General features: G+C 33.1%; 2 protein-coding genes across 2 annotated transcripts; one reads left to right on the top strand and one right to left on the bottom strand.

Annotated features, from left to right (window-relative positions):
- Positions 1 to 7216: 7216 nt before the first annotated feature.
- LOC123882904 (casein kinase I-like) lies at positions 7217 to 14809 on the bottom strand. The gene is made up of 14 exons (XM_045931555.1): positions 14437 to 14809; positions 14275 to 14315; positions 12321 to 12390; positions 12044 to 12192; positions 11759 to 11854; positions 11599 to 11669; positions 9845 to 9906; positions 9674 to 9737; positions 9506 to 9590; positions 9295 to 9421; positions 9066 to 9148; positions 8917 to 8980; positions 7872 to 7990; positions 7217 to 7786 (listed from the first exon to the last, which is right to left on the bottom strand). The coding sequence occupies exons 1-14, from the start codon at positions 14510 to 14512 to the stop codon at positions 7511 to 7513; spliced, it is 1383 nt and encodes a 460-aa protein (XP_045787511.1). The 5' UTR covers positions 14513 to 14809; the 3' UTR covers positions 7217 to 7510.
- Positions 14810 to 15288: 479 nt separating this feature from the next.
- LOC123886070 lies at positions 15289 to 15974 on the top strand. Its single transcript, XM_045935409.1, has 2 exons — positions 15289 to 15348; positions 15444 to 15974. The coding sequence occupies exons 1-2, from the start codon at positions 15289 to 15291 to the stop codon at positions 15972 to 15974; spliced, it is 591 nt and encodes a 196-aa protein (XP_045791365.1).
- Positions 15975 to 20567: the final 4593 nt, after the last annotated feature.

Raw genomic sequence — 20567 nt, 5'->3', positions numbered from 1 at the left:
GAATCTGTATCAGACCATGAAACCACAAGACTTTTCTTTTGCCTTTTTAGAAAGGTTGGACATTCAGGTCTGATATGGCCAAAACCTTCACATTCATGGCATTTCACTCCTCTTTCATCTTCATTTGTCTTTTTCTGAAAGCTGGACTGTTTGTTGTTGTTGAATCGAGTATTTGGCTTGTGCCTTTGATCCACTTTCTTCATCAACTTGTTGAACTGTCTCCCAAGCATAGCCATAGACTCAGCTAAGCTTTCTTCACCTTCAGATTCAATTTGTAAATCATCAGCAGCACTTTTTGAAGCAAAGGCTAGATTCTTATCTTTCTTTTCATTCCTTCTGTTCAAACCAATTTCATAGGTCTGAAGTGATCCTATGAGTTCATCTAAATTTAGGCTTGAGAGATCATGAGCCTCCTCAATGGCTGTCACCTTCATATCAAATCTTTTAGGCAAAGATCTGAGTATTTTTCCAACTAGCTCCTCATCTGAGATAGGTTTTCCAAGTGCATCAAACGAATTTGCAAAGTCAAGAACATTCATCTGAAAGTCATGAATGGTTTCTTCCTCCTTCATTCTGAGATTCTCAAAATTGGTTTTGAGCATCTGAAGCTTAGATAGCTTAACTTTTGATGTTCCTTCATGAGCTTTTCTCAGAATTTCCCAGGCATGCTTAGCAGTAATACATCTCTTAACAAGCCTGAACATGTTAGCATCCACACCATTGAAAATTGCATACAAGGCTTTGGAGTTGCCAAGTGCCAGATCATCCTCATCTTTAGTCCATTCATCATGTGGCTTCTTGACATTAGTTTTATTGCCATCTTTGTCAAGAACCATTGGTGGTTCCCATCCACGTAACACAGCCTTCCATGTCCTGCTGTCAATTGATTTTATGAAAGCCTCCATTTTAGATTTCCAATAATCATAGTTCTTAGGACCTGTCAGTAAGGGGGGTTTAGACACTGACCCTCCTTCTTTATCCATTGTACCAGAAAGTACTCTCCCTGGAGCTCACCCAAAATAACAGAACAGGGTGCCTGCTCTGATGCCAATTGAAATTCTGGTATCACTAGAATGATGTTGCCTAAGATGTCCCAACAACTACTTTGTGAACAATGTTGTTTTCTATTGTTGGCACATCTTATATAACATATAAAAAAAAACTGACAGAAAAATAAATAAATGACACAAGTAATTGTTAACCCAGTTCAGCCAACTGCCTACTCTGGGGGATACCAATCCAGGAAGGAAATCCACTAATAGCTCTAGTTACTAAGATCTCCAGCAAACCCTAGGATTTACGCCTTACACTAAGACCTCCAGCAAACCCCTGGTTTACGCCTTATAACCTCGACACTACTCATGCAACTTCTGCCTAGGAACTCCTAGACATGAGATCCCATCTCACTTCCACTCACACAACACAACCTGTGTTGATTATACAATGTTAAGAATGATGTGGCGACAACTTGTCAAGACAACACTTCACTTTTGCTTAAAAGCTTCAAGTGAATCACACACGGTAAACTCCGTACTTCAAAGCTTAGGAGCAACCTTAAACTAATAAACTTACTTCTTAACTCGTGTTATAGAATCCACAAGCAAGAATTACAATCAAATAATAAAACACTCAACAAAGACTCAACAAAGACTCAATATGTGTAACTAATATTTTTCAATGAGATATCTATTCTTGAGCTTGGTCTTCGTATATATAATGATTAGGCACGCTCCTCTTTCTTCACAAATGCTCAGACGCTCCTTGAGAATCATAAAGGATGATCTGATACTTTTTCAATCTTCATTAAGGATATATCAAGACTTTCCAAAAGTGTTTAAAGGACTTTATATGATAGGATAAGTCATCCAGCTATTTCATTAAGTTTGTCTTATCCTTATAACTCCTGATCAGATCAAATCTCCATTGAGCGTGCTCTTTAAGTGGATTTCCATAAATAACAGATGCTCTCATAAATGCGCGAGATTTCCTTCAGCAAATATGATGTTGTAACATGTTTTCCAACATCTTGTTAGTATATTTGTTTTAGCAAAATTAAGCCAATTCAAATATCCAACAAAAATGAACATCAATCCCTGAAGGATTGGATAAATAACTGATTTGATCTGTTATATAGTTCTTGAACAATTTAAAAACCAATTATACTCCACGAATTCTTGAAGAATTCATTATGGATACATCTATGAAGGATTGTACAATTAGATATATTATAATATAACGAAGATTATGGATTATTCTTATGAGGATTGCATAAAGGATTATTCTTACATTATAACGATATTATATAGTTCCTGAAGAACTTAAAAGAAAAATCAAATTATTTCTTAAGAATTCCAGAAGAATTCAATATACATATGCATCCCTAAAGGATAGTTTTACCAATTTTTATAAAATTTTGGCAATTTACAATTTTCAATGGATTTATTTATTTATTTCTATATTGTACAAAACATAAAAAATGTATATCATATGCCAATTTTGTTATCAATACGTTATATGCCAATTTATTTTTATTTTTTCAATAAGTTACTAATTAATCTTATTCATAACATAGGTTACATTATAATTATTATTAAGTTACTATTTAATTTGCATTATAAATTTTCAGTACGTTACATTACATTAGTATTAATAAAAAATAATTGGAATTAATTTTTTTATTTGACTATGTTTATTATGCTTATCTAAGTATTTGCTTAATTTTATTATTTGATGATAGTATATATCAATGATAAATGAATGAAAAATCATTCCCAGAAGTGAATGAAGTCCAACCCATTGATGTTACTCCATTCCCGGAAGTGAATGTAACAACACACGATTACCATGGACAAAATTGTGGCCATCGTTGAGGTAATAGTCATGGCCGTGTTAATTTTAAAAGCTCGGCTTCTCGCTAGAATTGAAAGAAAAAAAAAGGAAAAGTAGACAAATTAGCAAAACTAATGAAAATATATGTGATATTAGCTAGTTCCCGAAGAACTAATTAAAGAAGAAAAAGGGAAAACCTTAATATTGAAGCATCTTTGAATGATTGCTCAAAGAATAAAATTTTCTTGAAGAAATTATGAAGATTATTATGATCATCATATGAAGATCACTTGTGATATAGTTCTTGAAAAGCTAAAGCTTTAATATTAGCGCATCTTTGATGGATTGCTCAAAGAATATGGATTTTCTTAACCAATATTATGAAAGATTGTAAAATTGTGTTTTTCTCTAGCCATTCTGAATAGAGATTTGTTGTTGAGTTCCTGAAGAACTAATTTTTTTTTACATGATTAAAGTCCATATGATCTATTTGATCTTAGTATAAATTGGACCAAAATTAAAAGAACAATTATGTATGTCTCTTGAATATGCTCCTGAAGTAGCAAACTTATGAAAATAATTTCAAAAATATTTGATTAATCATATTTTAGATTGGTACAATTTCAATAATTATCAATTGAAATGTGAAAGTTTTTACATGATAATTCGACTTTATTTCTCGATGTACAACTTAGTAAGATCTCTATCTATCTATTTTATATTTTACTATGAGGTAGACGATTATTATTCCCTATGAAATATATGCCTAAGAAAAAAGTTACATTTAGCTTTTTATACATTAAACTTTGAATTTATTTTATGGTGATTATGTTTTCTTAAGCTTTGAATACAATTATTTTCTTAATTACTTATAATTATAATTCGGTTACAGTTTGTAAATATAAACTGATTTTAATTATTCCGGTTACATATTTAAATCAATTGATTGATTTTAATTTTAAAATCTTTTAATTGTTACTATATTTTAATTTCCAATTCTACTGAAATCCACATAAAAAAAAATTTTGGTTATACTTTATTTTTACTCTTTTAATTCTCATACAAATAAATTATTACTATTTTTTATTGTGTTCCACCGAAAAGATATTTTTTGTAGAAACATATTTGTTTAGCTTGAAAATATTCATAAATACTACTATTCATGAAAAATTAAATTTTATATTTGGTGGTACGAAAATTATTGAAGGCTCCAGAAGAGTCAATGCATTGTTATATCGAGAAACAAAGTTGCAATTTGCTAATGTATTTTATATTTTAAGTCTTAAAGAAATTTGTTACCGAAGGATATTCACATAAATGAATATCATATTGAAACAAGAAACGACGGAGATATTTTATCTCTATATTACGAGACATATTATCAACTTTTGTCTCTAGTTTGTGGTGTACTTATGATATTAGTGCAACTTAAGCACATGTTTAAGTAAACCAGAAGTTTACAATTTAAATTATATTAAGTTTGTAATTGGCAAGATCGGATGGGTCATCCCGAATATGATGTGAAATATAAAATAATTTTATATGAATTGAAGAGCCTGAAGTTTCTTCAATCTAATAATTTTTATGTGTTACTAGTTCCCGAAGGAAGTTGATAAATTAAGTAAATGAGCATCTTTTATTTTTTAGAATATATATAAGGTGATATTTGTAAATCAATACACCGATCATGTGGACCGATTAGATTCCTAAAATTTTAATTGATGCATCAACTAAATGGTCACATGTATGTTTGTTATAAACTCACAACCAGAAGTTTGTGAGATTATTTTTAAGAGATCATTTTATATATATATTATTCTAGAAAGTATTTGATAAATATCATATGTTAATTGAAATTTATACCAAACATCTTGTGAAATATGTTCATACAAACAAAAAATAATGGACCTGAAGATCCATTCTAAGTTATAGTTGGGAACACTCAAACATGTATGTTGAGATATTGAATAGCATCATGCCAACAAATCATTATATACATAAGCTCTCCCCTAATTTATTTGAATTTTAGTTTATAAACCTATTTTCCCATATAAACATTTTTGGATGTGTTGGGTACGTCTCAATTGCTCCAATATAATGCATTTAAATGGGTAGTAAAAGAATATTGGGAAAATAATTTTTATATGAATCTCCAAAGTGAGCCAATAATTGGGGATTTTTTTACAACTTTATGGGTTGATTATCAATTGGTGAATTAGTTTACCCAATATTAGGGGGAGATAATAACCAGCTAAAAATATGAACTAGAAGTTCAATTGAAATGTTTTGAAATAAATTAATAATTGTTATTTTGATCCTCTTAGAAATCAATATGAACCAGAAGTTCAAAAGATAACTCATTTGCAAAATTTATGAAATCAATCAACAGCTGCTAATGCTCCAATAAAAATGAATGTCTCTATTGGACAATCTAATATTGCAAATGATTCTTAACCACGCTTGAAGCATGGTAAGCAAATCGGTTTCAAGGATAAATTCCTCAAATAAGATACGGAGTTAAAAAAAGAAAGATGACCCAAGTGAGGATATGAAAATCTCAAAAAGAACATTTGACATAATTGATTTTTCAGTTCCAGAAGAACTTATTAGGTACCTAAAATTTATGAAAATAAAGAGATCTCAATAAATTATGTCATGAATGGAATACGATGAAACCGAGATGAAGTCAACGTTGACAATATTTTTGCACATAATAAAGCGCTATATGTGATAGAAGACAATGAAGATCATGGATCAAAGTCTATTAAAGATTATAGACAATGAAATTATTGATAGACGCAATTGATACAATATTAAAGTAGTTTTGCAAAGCGAAATGTTTTTGGACCAGTAGTCCATTTCATCTGCAGATGGAGATAAATCGATATGAATAAGTTTTCAAGAGAAAAATAATGAAAACAAAATATTTAGAGTTTGAATTGTTATTCAAGTATATTGATAAATGTCTATCATTGATTTTCAAGAAGCATATTCACCTGAAGTGAATTCAAAAATTAATTAAGTTGAGTAGCATATGAAATACTCAATTCATGTGAAATATGTGTTTTAACGTATTTGACTGGCTCACTTGATAATGATGATCCCTGAAGGATTTAGTTATATTTGACAATGAATTTTTTATATCTGAGGCTTATATTAATGATAAAATATCATCTAGACTCATGAAGAGCTTATGAGATATTCTCATTTAAATTTATAATTTAAATAAGATTATATAGCAAAAGTGTTAAAACAGTTTAACATTGACAAATCTAATTTGTTGTATACTAAAAATGGTTACAATGTCATTTGATGTGTCATGCCTCAAGAAAAGGATGAACAATTTGAATTGGTCCTGAAGTACCATATTTTAATTCAATTAAGCTCACTAATATATTTGCTATAATTTCGTAGTATTTTATTTTTGTCTATTCATCCAACCCAAATATTGAAGTAAAGCAAAGCATACAATTATTTATACTTTAAAGAAACAACAATATCATCCAATCATGTGAAGATTTTAGCACTACATCAAGCAAGTTGAGAAGATGTTTTTGTTGAGGATTGTAATTCAATACATACAAGAAATTCGTTGTTTTATTACAAAATGATGGTTCCTGCAACAACTCGACATGAAGATAATATCAGACGCGGTGCTAATTTAGAGAAGAGTATAATAAAGAAGATATGACAGATTTTTCTACAGAGTCAACTTTTAGTAAAACTTTGGAGCAGCTAGTACAGAAGATTATTTGATTTTTCATCTCATGTATAATAATTGTCTTTATGAGGGGGAGATATAAATATGTTCTGCACTCTTTTTCCCTTCACCGTGGTTTTGTCCCACTGGGTTTTCCTGGTAAGGTTTTTAACGAGGCAGTTCACACACAAAGGATGTTGTACTCTTTTTCCTTCACTATGATTTTTCCCACTGGATTTTTAATAGTAAGATTTTAATGAGGCATATCATCGATGGACATCCAAGGGGGAGTGTTATGAATAATATAGATGTGGATGTCCATTAGTCTAGACCCATATTATTGGCCCATGTAATCTCCTATATATATGACTATCTCACAATGTAAAAGACACACCTTGAATAGAACAATACAAGAGTCTATTCTTTCTTCTCTCCTTCATCTCTATTCTTCCATATTATTGTTCATGCTTAGAAATTGTTCATAACACATTTCTTTATATGTAACAAATCGAAAACTAAAACTGTAAACAAAAAATAAAATAATCGAAAACTAAAAATAAAATAAAATAAAAATAATAGAGGTAGAAGCTTTCCAAGTAACTTCCAGTTTTATAAAGAAAAGGAAACGCGTGATACCTTTGAATTATGTAATCATTATGACACTATAAGCATATAGTGAATAAATAGTTGCTCAAAGAAAAAGGTTACAAAATTTAGGGGTTCCCGCCAAAAAAATAAGTGTGACAATTTATACCTAAGCTTTACATAAAGAATCTATGATTTAATTCATATTCTTTTTGGTTCTCAGCTTTATCACACTATGAGCAGATGAGTCAAAGATAGAAGACGAAATATCCGCGTTCATACCGGCACTGCAACAGTTGCTCATTAGCAACGACAAGCAACCGTTGCAGTGCAGGTTAACCCAAATTTTTATGTACAAGATAAAATGGGAAGAAATTATTAATGAGAATCAATATTTTATAATTTCAGACCCTCAATGCCCTTGACTGTATTTTCATAATTCTTGACATGAGAAGAACCATGTTTAGAAGATGGTGCTACTCTGTTTGGATCCGAAGATCCAATTTGCGAACTTCTTTGTCCAGTTGAATTTATGTTTGATTTTCCACGGTTAGATTCAGTGGCACGAGCACGAAGATCCGAATCAGCGCCACCAAATGCATTGCGGCTACTACTAACACCAACTCGCCTTGACACACTTGACTCACCCAAGACATTGGTGGCAGCTGATAACTGCATGATTTGACGCAACAAATTACATCATAAACAATGGATCTTATTTTTAAAAAGGAAATTATGGACTTCAAAAAAATCTCACCATATTAGAGATTGGATTTTTCTGCTTTGAATTATTTACAGAATTTAAAATGGGTCCCGACATTCTTCGCCTTGAATTGTCTACTGAAGCCATACCAGGAGGACGCCCTTCTTCCCTTCCTGCGAGATAATGGGAAAAAATTAGAACCAGAAATTGTGATAGAGAAAAGACGAACATTTTAAAATTTCTAAAAATTCTAGATTTGTTTTAAGAATTTGAAAATGGCGAATATATATTGGATCTATATTATCTTTAAGTTTATTAGTTGAGATGAAAATAAAAAAACAAAAGACGAACCCATACAATAACAAGTCATGAAAAATAATCAAATAAAGATGATATCAGAGCAAGAGCGAAAAATAGGAGCCAAAATTAGTCCCCGTTTACTTTCTGAAAATATTTTCAGTTTCTAAAATTTATGTTCATTTTAAATATCAAACAAGGAGAAACAAGGAGATGATAGACTGCTAGTTAGATGATAAAAAGCAACCTAAAAATAATGCATGTTCAGAAACAATGAAGACAATGTTTTGACATTTTCAAAATTTTGAAATATGCATGCTAGATCTATTTTCAAAAATTGTAAAAGAAAATTGATAGGAAAATGTTGGATCTATGTTTTTTTTTTTTTTTTTTTTATGTTTATTAGTTGAGTTGAAATGAAACGTGGAAAGTCAATGGATCCTTAGTTATTCTTCCAGAATAGATTTAATAAAATAAATGTATGTGCATGCAAGAGAGATAGAGAGACATAAGGTCTAATAGCACTATGAACATTAAGGGTGTTTTTGATCTGCTAAAAAACTCGGAACAAAACAGGTAGCAAGGGACCCTTTTATTTTCCAACATACAAATATTATCTCTCTATTTCTCTATCTCTCTCGGGTGTACGGTTTTGTCTTGTCCTTTACTATTATGTCCTATCTTTTATGGTTTTGTTCAGTACTGTTTTGCGAATCAAACGCACCCTAAGCATCCACACACGTATTACTGACCAAACGAAATTCAATTTCAAAAGGAAACACCCATACAACAAAGAAATTACCTGTGTGTCTATTAGCATTAGCCATAGCAAGAGGCATTCCAGAACTAGTTCCAGCACCAGGCCCCTAAAATAGAAGAATAAGATTTCTATCCGTTGCTAAAATGACAAAGATCCTAAAGGAGAAAAAGAGAAAAAAGAAAACCACTCACCATAGGACGTGCCGGAGGAGTGACTCGCTGTGATTCCTCATACTTCAAGATAGTCCAATCAAAGACGTAATCAGACTGAAATCCTGTTCAAATGCCAATATAATAATGAGCAAATTTGCTGCAATAGATTGAAGAGCATATCATCTAAAGCATATATGAAATAAACTTGAAGATTGAGATTTGAGACCAAAGGGGTGGGGTGTTATTTTCTATGAGAATAGTTTCAAACCTTCACGAATAAACAGGTCGCGAAATATTCTTTTGAGGTAAGCATAATCTGGCCTATCATCAAACCTCAATGACCGGCAATAATGGAAGTATGATGCAAATTCTGTTGGATAGCCTCGACACAAGGCCTGGAATAAACAAGGCATCAATGCAAAATTTAAGATATAGTGCATAATATGTATTCAAGGGCCAATTATAACAAACCCACCCACCTCAATCGAGGTAGAAACCTTCTTATCACGGATTTTCTCGTACTTTTCTCTCTTGGTTCGTGCTTGAAGTCCTTGCCAAGGGAGACTGCATATAAAATGGAAATCAAGCCGACGGTTTTCAACACAGCACTAAGAGAAAAAGAATGCAAGGTAGAAAGCAATAATCACCTTCCTCTCAGGAAGTACATCAAGACATAACCAACGGACTCTAAATCATCTCTTCGACTTTGCTCTGTGGATTGATCATAAAAATAGTACCAAGCAACATATATATGTTAGATAATACCACTTTGCTGCACATTAAGCAATGTTACATAAGCATCAAGAAATCATATATACCAATGCCAAGGTGGGTATTCATGCTAGCATATCTTGCAGTTCCAGTCAAATTCTTATTTTCCCTATTAATTCAAAATGAAATACATTACAAGTCATCACAACTTATTGTTAAAAATGAAGTTTTGATGAAATAGAAATGACATGAGCATTCTTAACATAATTAATTTTGATCTAATTCTTAATCCACTCAACTTGAATACAAGATTTAGGTCTCCTATTACTTCTCCATCATTTTGTATGATTATCTTCGGAATGACACAAATATAAATTGAAGGAGGAGTTTTTATACAATTTAGATTCTGTGTTTAACTCCACCCTCTTTCCATGAATTTCATTTTACATATTAAAATAACCAAAACCAATTAAAAACAACAGCAGTCAAACTAGGCTATCTAAAATCGGGGTCTAAATATGGATGAAATATCACTGACAAGAATCACAACTTATTGTCAAAAACAAAGTTCTGATTAAATAGAAATGACATAAGCATTCTTAACATAGTTAATTTTGATCTAATTCTTATATCACTCTTAGATTTTTATAGTGGGTCTAACTCATCCTTACAAAACCGGCTTGTAAGGTGAGGATTGCCCTCACTTATTAACACACCCCCTCGCGCCCTCTTTGGTCTTGGGGCACGGATATAAATGGTGGATGGCCCGATCAAAAACTTGATAGCAGACAGCCCAGCGAATCGTGAAAGAGTCTTTGATACCATCTTAGATTTTTATATATCACCAACCTAAACAACAACTGTACCTAATAGGCAATAGATGTTGTTATAACTCTACAAATCATTCATTCATTCAATATCTTATCTTTTCTTCCATGACCATTCAGCTAACACAACATTCTCATCTTCAAAACTCCTATCTTTTTCTCTTTTTTCTGTTTATCATCCAACATTCAATACCTCAAAGCCTCATTAGTCCTTTTCAATATAGTTTTCTTTTTAGATCAAAAGGCATTTCTGCATTCCAAATAACTCCTAAAGCATCACTCCACTTAATCCATCCAACTTGAATACAAGATTTAAGTCTCCTACTACTTCTCCATCATTTTATATGATTATCTTCGGAATCACACAAATTTAAATTGAGGGAGAGGAGTTTTTATACAATTTAGATTTTGCGTCTAACTCCACCCTCTTTCCATAAATTTCATTTTACATTTCAGAAAGAAATCACCAAAACTTACAAAAAATCATTTGATTTTTATATTAAAATAACCAAAACCAATTTAAAAAACTAAGTTGTCGAAACAAATTCAAATTTGTAAAGATTAAAGAAAATAGTTTTGTAGTTGGAAAAGGCTTTGGTGGTTGTTTAAAGAAACTAGTTTGAACTCGAGCAACGTTGGAACTGGACCAGGTTTTAAAGCTTCCATCGAATCCCTAGTCATTTTTACAACTGCCAGTCTTCTATACCTTCTAAAGTATCGTGTAATGAATAGACCGACACTCAGAGCATCATCATACTAACAATAATAGATAAGAAAAGCATGATGGGTTTATCAACTTACGATACAAAAATGTAAACCCTCCCTCATGCATATGCACTGCATAGATTTTTCCAATATGAAGATGAAAATAAAAATATTTCGATAACTTGAAATGTTACAATTATATTTGAGGAAATTAGTTCGAATCGAGTCATATCAATTCCACATTTCCACTATACCATCAAGGTCTAACATTTACAAATAGCCTAGTTTACTAAGGCATTCGCAAACCAACTAAATCATCGTATTCGTACCTGTAAGGAATGTGTTGATGGGTTGAACTATCTCTATATTTCTTCGCTAAACCAAAATCAATACAGTAAACCTACATATAGACCAATATGCAATAAATACCAAATATATGAACATGAAAATACAATATATTAGAAGGCCACATGTAAACAAATTAGTCACCTGGTTTTCCCGTTTTCCCACGCCCATGAGGAAATTATCTGGTTTGATATCCCGATGGAGAAACGATTTAGAATGAACAAACTCAACACGTTTGATCTGAAAAAGGAAATAAAACAGAAGAACAAAAGTTTTTTAAGGAATAAAAAAAATACTAATTGATGCATCATTTTACCGACAAAAAAAGTGACAACCTCAGTGATAAACAATAGTAATTGTTAGTCGTAGTTACTAACTTCCTATTAGTATTTCATTAGTAAGGCAATAAATTGTATAAATAGGACCTACCATTTGCTCAGCAAGCATGAGAACTGTTTTTAGCGAGAGCTTTCTATTACAGAAGTTAAACATATCTTCGAGACTAGGTCCAAGAAGATCCATTACTAGAACATTGTAATCTCCTTCCACTCCAAACCATTTAATAGATGGAATCCCAGCTGCCAAGACCAAAATTGAGTTAGAATCACTTATACATTGTAAATAAGATCAATTACTCAAAATCAGGATTCGGTGCAAAAAGTGAAATTGTAAATAACAAATTTGATATTATGAGAACAGCAATTACGCTCTCCCTGCAGTATTCTGTACAACTTGGACTCATACAGCAACTGAGGATTCTTTGTCTTGACATTTTCCTAATTAGAAAGAGCAGAGAGCAACAAAGAACACAGGAAACAAGTAACAACAAAGTCAGATCCAGAGCACTACGAGACATCAAGAACGTAGTAATTAGTTAAAGAAAAACAATGCCTAAAATTACCAGCAAAGTCCAAGTAAAGATAGAGACAATATCAGGAATGTTACTCTATTTTAATAATTTTGCGGAGAAATAAGTATTTAATTTTACAGACGATTCATTTCACATATAAGAACAATACCACAAAGTGCTAGTTATGTTTTTGAACAATAGCAGACAAACGCATCATTAATCATTTCAAACCTACTGCTACTGCATAACCATAAAATCGTCACTCACAATAAAAGGGTTTTTTTTTAACATAAACATCCCTTTTTTTTAATGCTTGAAAATATTGGTCAGAAAATATATAACCCTGTCACATTCCCTAAAAGATAAGAAAGAGCAACAAGCTCAGCGAAGAGACGGTCAAAGACAACAACAATAGAAACGCACAATGTTTTGGAGACATAAAATTGGCTTTTAACATGTTTCGATGTTCTATAGTATAATTGATTGTGCCTCTAAAATTGATTATAACTTTTTTTTTTTGACGCAAAATTTGATTATAACTTGAAGCTAAAATTTGTACATTTTTTCCTCCAAATCCAAATCTCACTTCCCATGTAAAAAATTCACTTCACATTTAACCCAAATCACAAGAAATAGAAGAGCTCTAGTTTCACAAGTCATATCTGATCCCTCTCGGAGTACATCTATGAATTCTATGTTTGTTGATGCGGGGTGCTGCAACTCGGGCCATACTGTTTGGGGTCAATTTCTACGTAATTTAAATGGTGAAATGGTTTTTAGTGGTTGCAAAAGGGAGGACATCACTGCTGAACCTCTGTTGGTGGAAGCATTAGGGGTGCGTTGGGCTCTTCAAGTAGCCACTGATCAAGGTATAAACTCTGTTTCCATTTATTCAGACGCGGCAAATGTGGTCAATTGCATCAACAAAAGATCAAATTTTGCCACTATTAATTAAATTGCTCATTATTGTAGAAACTTGATGGCTGGCTTGGCAAATGCTTCTGTAATGTTTGTTAGTAGAACACAAAACTGTGATGCCTATAATTTGGCCTCTTTGGCTAAGGTTATGGGTAGTAGGACTTGGTTAGGGGTAGCCCATCTTGTATCAGTTTATTCTCTTTCTGCAGCTGTGCATGCTGCTGTTTGTAATTTCAATAGCTGTGTTCCAGCAAGTTAATGAAAGTGTTTGAATTTCAAAAAATAAAAGTATTCTCAATTGTGGATCACAGAAAATAGCAGTTTGTTGAAATTCTGCTATAGCTACAAAACAGTGATATAGCGCCACTATTTCACAATATTTTCTACTAACTAGTGTATCGCAGAACAATAGTGCTCTCTTCAAATTCAACTATGCAATAGTGTGATTGCGCCACTGTTCAACAACATTGATTTAACCACATTTCCTATACCCTATTTCTCATCATTCATTTATCTGTATGGAAACTAGGTATTCGGCCCATGGATCGACTAATCCTGGGACCAATCCCACCATCCACTAGAAGGGGCCCAATTGAAGTCAGATCAATGCCCTATATGAACTAGGGCCACAAGAATTGGCACCGAGAGGATTTGAACTTGAGACCATCAAGAGAAGCACACTCTGAGGTCCCAACCCAACACCATCAGGCCAACCCCTAAGGGTAGTTTCTCACATTCATAGCTGAAAAATAAACAGCTAAATGCCAATACAAAAATCTGACAAATTATATCCTATTATTCAGAATTCAAGTTCAGAAAAAAAAAAAAAAAAAACACAATTACATAAAATAAAAAATCAAATTTGATAAAACAAATAATCAACATTACTTACAAACTTAATTGCAACATCTTCATTAGTTTGAATGTTAGTACCTGCAATTAAAAAAAAAAAAAAACAACCTTATGATCAATAAAAAGAGAAAAACATAGTAAAATTACAAAAATTAAATGAAAAATTGAACAAAATCATAAGCGAGAAGAAAAACAAAACAACCTAAATAGATCTCTCCAAAGGAACCACTACCGATCTTACGACCAACACGAAACTTGTTCCCAACGCGACGTTCCATTCAAAAGGGAGAAAGAAAATTGAAACACAAAGCTAATTTCAACGCAAAATTCTAAAAGAAGTAAAATTTAATGCCGAAAGTTATTCACACCAATGAACCATGTTCATCGATTAGATTATAGAATTAAAATATTAGGAGTAGTTAGTAAGAATAAAAGGTAGCTCCGCAAAATAAAAATTACTTAAAAAGATTGAAATTTTATTCTACTATGAAAAAAACGAGGAAAACACTTCGGGCATGCCGTGAAAAAATAGATTTTTTTATTTTGACAAACAAGAAAAAAAAGGATGTCATCATATCATTGTCACACACCGCCCATATCATATGTTTTTGTGTGCGTGCAAAATGACCAAAATATCCCGCTTGCGCCTTAAATCGTACTCGTCTCAAAATATAAATAAAATTGAGTCAAAAAATTTTGATGTATTTAATTAAAGATTTGGATCAAATACATTCATTTTTATTGACTAATTTTTATTTTTATTTTGGGACGGAGGAGTACTACTTCACTTTGCTCGCACTTTTTTTTTTTAAATGCTCACACTTAAATAGTGAACATTAATTATTATTTTTTCTATCTCCGTGAACTTAACTCAGTTGGTAGTAACATCGCATTATATATATCTCAGTTGGTAGAGACATCACATTATATATATTTAAGGGTCGGGTTTCAAACCCCGGTTCAACATCGACGTAAGCGTTACTGTGATCCATTTGAGAGTAAGTCTGGGCTTTAGGGATTTTCAAAAGGCCCATTCAATAAGTTTGTACCGACTATGTATAGGGGCTATATTGCTCGAGGTGTATACCAGCGATATATAAATTTGAAAATCACTGTTTATAGTTTAATTATTAGATTCTTAACTGTTTAATTCTGATTTATTTTGTTGTCTTTGTGTTATGTTATGTCTTTGAGTGTTCTGAATTTCAGTGGTTTGGTAATGCCATTGAGATACCTGGACTGGTTGACTTTGCCACCATCGATTTTACATTTCTTGGTCCGGCCTTGGTTGTTGCTTTTGTCGAGAGCTGGTATGAGAAAACCGACAACTTCCATATCTTTGCTGAGGAGATCACAATGAGACTAGATGATGTGTCATGTCATATACATCTTCTCATTAAGGCACGTCTCCTGAACCACCCGAACATCATGAATAAAGCTGCAGTCGTTAACCTGAAGGTTAACTTCATTGGATCAGATCTCATGGACGCTGCCTGGGAAGTCACAACTACCAAAGAAGCTCATGCACAATTTGCATACCAGAAGTCATTCCTTCAAAAACACTTTAGAGTTGCACATCGAGCCGAAAGGGACGAAGATGAGATCAACATTCATATGTATTGGGACTACGTCGTCATAATGTACTTCCTATTCCTTGTTGGCAGGCAGGCACCACCATCTTCTCTGGCAAGAGCAAGAGCTATGTTGATGTCACCTTATGTAGTACTTCTGAGACCTTGAGATGATTGACAGGTATGCTTGGGGCACTATTGTGTTGGCATTCTTCTACTAGGAGCTGAACACTGCCACCAACCCAAAGTGCCAGTATTTAGCATGTTATTTGACACTGCTTAAGGTAATCATATTCAATATTATTTAATTAGTTTTTTAAAATATTTTATATGACTATAATTTCATTTACTTATTTTTTTTTTAAGTCTTAGATCTACCACCATTTTAATGGTATTAGCGGAAACGATGAACCTTGTTTTGTAATCGAAATATTGTCTCAAAATGATTTACTATTTTCAATTTTTAATACATGTTTTTTTTTTGTGTGTTGATAGACGAAATGGCAAAGCAGTTGAAAACTCACACACATAAAGTGGAGTGACCAGGGTTGGAACCCCGGTCCTGATGTCCGACACTAGCAATTTTGACATTTCTGCAGGTTGAGCTAGAATTGTTCGATTCTGAATATAACTGGTTAACTCGGATGGTGGTTCACATATGGCGACGAATGTACCTACAAAACATGTTTGCACTCTGAAATTCGAGTTAATATGTGATCAAGGAAAATGATCCTCTCATGTTGGGAAAAAACTTGAGAAAATAATGTGAGGCCATTGAATTCTAAATATAGAATAATATTTAAATTTAAAAGAAATGATATAAAGTTAATCAATGGTTGAAAAGTGAAAATTGAGAAAGATTGAGAGACAAAAAAAAATGGAGAGGATCCATTCTGAGTGATCAAGGTGGTGCAAAAGCCTTCCCACTTATATACATGAAATATTTGTAACTATCACATCAATAGCCGACGATGAAAGTAGATGATTGTCAAGATTGATCTAACAGTTTAGGTTAGATGAGATGTGGAGGATGGATTTGACGTGGCCGGAGCATAGCATAAGATCATTGTTGAAGTAAGTAGTAATCAGAAGCTTTTAGGGTATATTTGGCTAATTTTTTGCATTAAGAAGTCTTAGAATTTCGAATTGGAAGAAGAATTTTTTTCGGAATTTTTGTTTATGTTATTGATTTAATCAAAATAGTGGTCTTTACCTTGTTTGTTTGTGGCTGGCTAATATTATCAGTGTTGTAACAGAATCAACTTGTTGTAACATAATCAAGTTGTTATTCATTGATCAAAATTGTTTACAATGCCTGCCTTATATAGCTTGCACACAAGTCATGCTAATAGGCTCGATACACTAGGCCCAATTACAAAGCAAGGCCCAAAACTCTTAACAACTATCAACATACCCTCCCTTAAACTGAATTATACAAACATTAAGAACCAAAATCAGTTTAAACATACAAGATCAACCATTCCCATCTTGCTTCTGAGTTCACAGAATGTGTCAATCTTCAAAGGTTTTGTCATGATATCAGCTAGTTGCTCCTGTGTTTTGCAGTGAACCAGTTCAATAACTCCATCATTTGCAAGATCTCTAAGGAAGTGAAATCTAACATCAATATGCTTACATCTGCCATGTAAGATAGGATTTTTTGAAAGCTTAATTGAAGAACTGTTATCACAGTTGATTATGGTTGTGTTCTTCTGACTTATCCTTAGATGCTTTAGCACATTACCAAGCCAAACACACTGACATGAGCAAGAGGCTGCTGCAACAAATTCTGCCTCAGTAGTAGATAGGGTAACTATGGGCTGTTTTCTTGAAGACCAAGAAATAGCACCACTTCCAAGCATGAAAAGGTATCCAGAAGTACTCTTCCTGTCATCTAGATCACCAGTATAATCAGAGTCTGTCCAGGCACTCAGTTGCAATTCATCACTGGTTTTCTTGTACAACACTCCATATTGCTATATCAAGCTCTAGGGGCTTGTTTAAGTCCATACAAAGCTTTTCTCAACTTGTAAACCTGCTTACTGTCACCCTTTAGATAGCCTGCTGGTTGTTCCACATAGATGTCTTCAGTCAAATCTCCATGTAACAAGGCACTTTTTACATCTAACTGATAGACACACCATCCTTTGCTTGCAGCCAATGCAAACACTGTCCTGATTGTCTCTCATCTGACAACAGGTGCAAAGACCTCACTATAGTCTATACCATACTTCTGAGTGTAGCCTTTAGCTACTAGTCTTGCCTTGTGTTTGTCAATTTGTCTCATTTCATTATACTTTGTTTTATAAATCCATTTCACTCCAATTGCTTTTATCCCTTCAGGTAAGTTTGACAATTCCCAAGTATTATTGTCTTCTATAGCTTTTATCTCAGCATCCATAGCATCTTTCCAAACTTGTTGCTTACAAGCCTCATCATAAGTGTATGGATCTTCACTACTGCTATAGATAGCAAAATTCTGCAGTTCTTGTTCATTGTCAACTTCTGAACCCATCACAAAGTCTTTGAAATGACTTGGAAGCCTCTTTATTCTTAGCCCTAGCTGATTATTGTCTTCTTCTGCAACTTCATCTTCTGCATCTGTACTTTCATATCCAATGTCCATATCTGAGTTAGACAAGGGAGAATCATGAGGTTCATGTGTAATCTGAGGCTCAATTGGTTCATCATTAGTGGCTGTGATTTCTTCAGAGTCAAATAGAACTTCATTTCCATCACTCTCTTTCTGTTTATTGTCCCAATTCCATGCTTTTGATTCATCAAACACAACATCTCTGCTTATTATTATCCTTTTATCAACAGGATTGTATAACTTGTAGGCCTTTGATTCATCACTTATGCCTAAGTGAACACATTTGATGCTTTTGTTGTCCAGTTTCTTTCTCTGACTATCTGGTAGATGAGCAAAAGCAATGCAGCCATATACCCTGAAATGTGCAGCAGATGGTTTAGTACCACTCCAACATTCTTCAGGAGTCATATTTTTGACTGATACTATTGGACTTATATTCATAATATGTGTACTTCATTTCACTGCTTTAGGCCAAAACCTTTGTGGTACATTTCTACTAGCTAACATACTTCGAACAATATTCAAAAGTGTTCTATTTTTTCTTTTAGAAACTCCATTTTGTTGTGGAGTATAAGCTGTTGTGAGTTGTCTTTTAATGCCTTGTGAGGTGCAAAATTCATCAAAAACATTGGAGGTATATTCACCTCCTCTATCAGTTCTCAAGCATTGTATCTTGTTACCACTTTCATTTTCAACTAATGCTTTAAAATTTTTGAAATGTTCAAAAGCTTCTGATTTTTCTTTCAACAGATAAACCCAAGTTTTTCTACTATAATCATCTGTAAAGGTTATAAAGTTCCTTTTTCCTCCATTAGAGCTTGGGTTTATAGGTCCACATATGTCAGAATGTATGAGTTGAAGTTTTTCAGTAGCTCTCCATTTTGCCTGCTTTGGAATTGCTTCCCTTTGTTGCTTTCCTGACAAGCAATCTGTGCATCTCCCTTCCATATCTCCCAGCTCAGGCAATCCATTAACCATTCCAAGTTTGGTCAATAATTTCAAGCCATTCACACTCAAATGTCCATATCTGTTGTGCCACAGTTGAGTTTTTTCTTGTTTAGAGAATTGCATACACATTGGAATTATAACTGGTGCTGTGATCAAGAACATTCTATTTGCAGTCATTTGAGTGGAGAATATCAGTCCCTTTTCATCATGATATCCTTTGCACATATTGTTCTTGAATACAATAGTTACTTTCTTTTCTTGTAGTTGCCCTACACTGAGAAGATTTGTAGTAAGCCCAGGAAGATAGTATACATTGCTGATTACATGAATCTTTCCATTGATGAAAAGTTTTACATTTCCCATGGCAGGCATCTTGGTATCATTACCTAATTTCACAGAGTCTTTGAAGGATGAATCAAAATCATATAGCCAGTCTTTTTTGACCAATCATATGGTTGCTGCAGCCAGAGTCCAAATACCATGTTTCTTCTCTAATCTCATGATCTTTTTCAGTTCTTGCCATTAGTAAAGTTTCTTCTTCATCATAAAATTCAGTGTAATTGACATTATCACCCCAATTTGACAAAAATTTTGATAATGACCTAGTTTATGACATTTAAAGCATTCAATAGTTTCTAAATTTTGCCTACCCCTGTCACCTCTCCCTCTGGCTCTACCACAACCTCTTCCATTACCAGCACCTCTTCCACCATTGGAAATCTTGAGTGCTTGTTCAACACTGCTTTCTTGTTGACCACGCATTCTCTGTTCTTGTACCAAAAGACTACTCTGTAGTTCTTCAACTGATAGTTCAGTCACATTGGTAGATTGCTCAATTGAGCACACAACATAATTGAATCTTGGAGCCAAAGATCTTAGTATCTTTTCCACTATTGTGACTTGCTGCATAGTTTCACCACTAGCTGTCATACGATTTGCAATCGTTAGTGTTCTTGAAAAGTGTAACGACCCATTTTTCGTATTCGTATATTTTATTAAATGTATTTTATTTATTAATTGGCTTTTATTATTTTAGTGAGCGACGAATAATTATTTAGCCGAGCGTAAGTTATTAGACGCGAGAACCTTGGTTTTGGGCTTGAAGGGCGTGAGAGGCATTGGGCCTAAGCCATTTGAGCTTGGTTCATGATCATGAAAAGTAGTATAAGTAACAAGTCAAACACATGAATAGTATCACAATTCATTTCTTTGAGTTTGAGT

This window comes from Trifolium pratense, linkage group LG5 (assembly GCF_020283565.1).
Source record: "Trifolium pratense cultivar HEN17-A07 linkage group LG5, ARS_RC_1.1, whole genome shotgun sequence".
Lineage (NCBI taxonomy): Eukaryota > Viridiplantae > Streptophyta > Magnoliopsida > Fabales > Fabaceae > Trifolium > Trifolium pratense.
The sequence above is the reverse complement of the archived record's forward strand: the minus strand, read 5'-3'. Positions and strand labels throughout refer to the sequence as shown.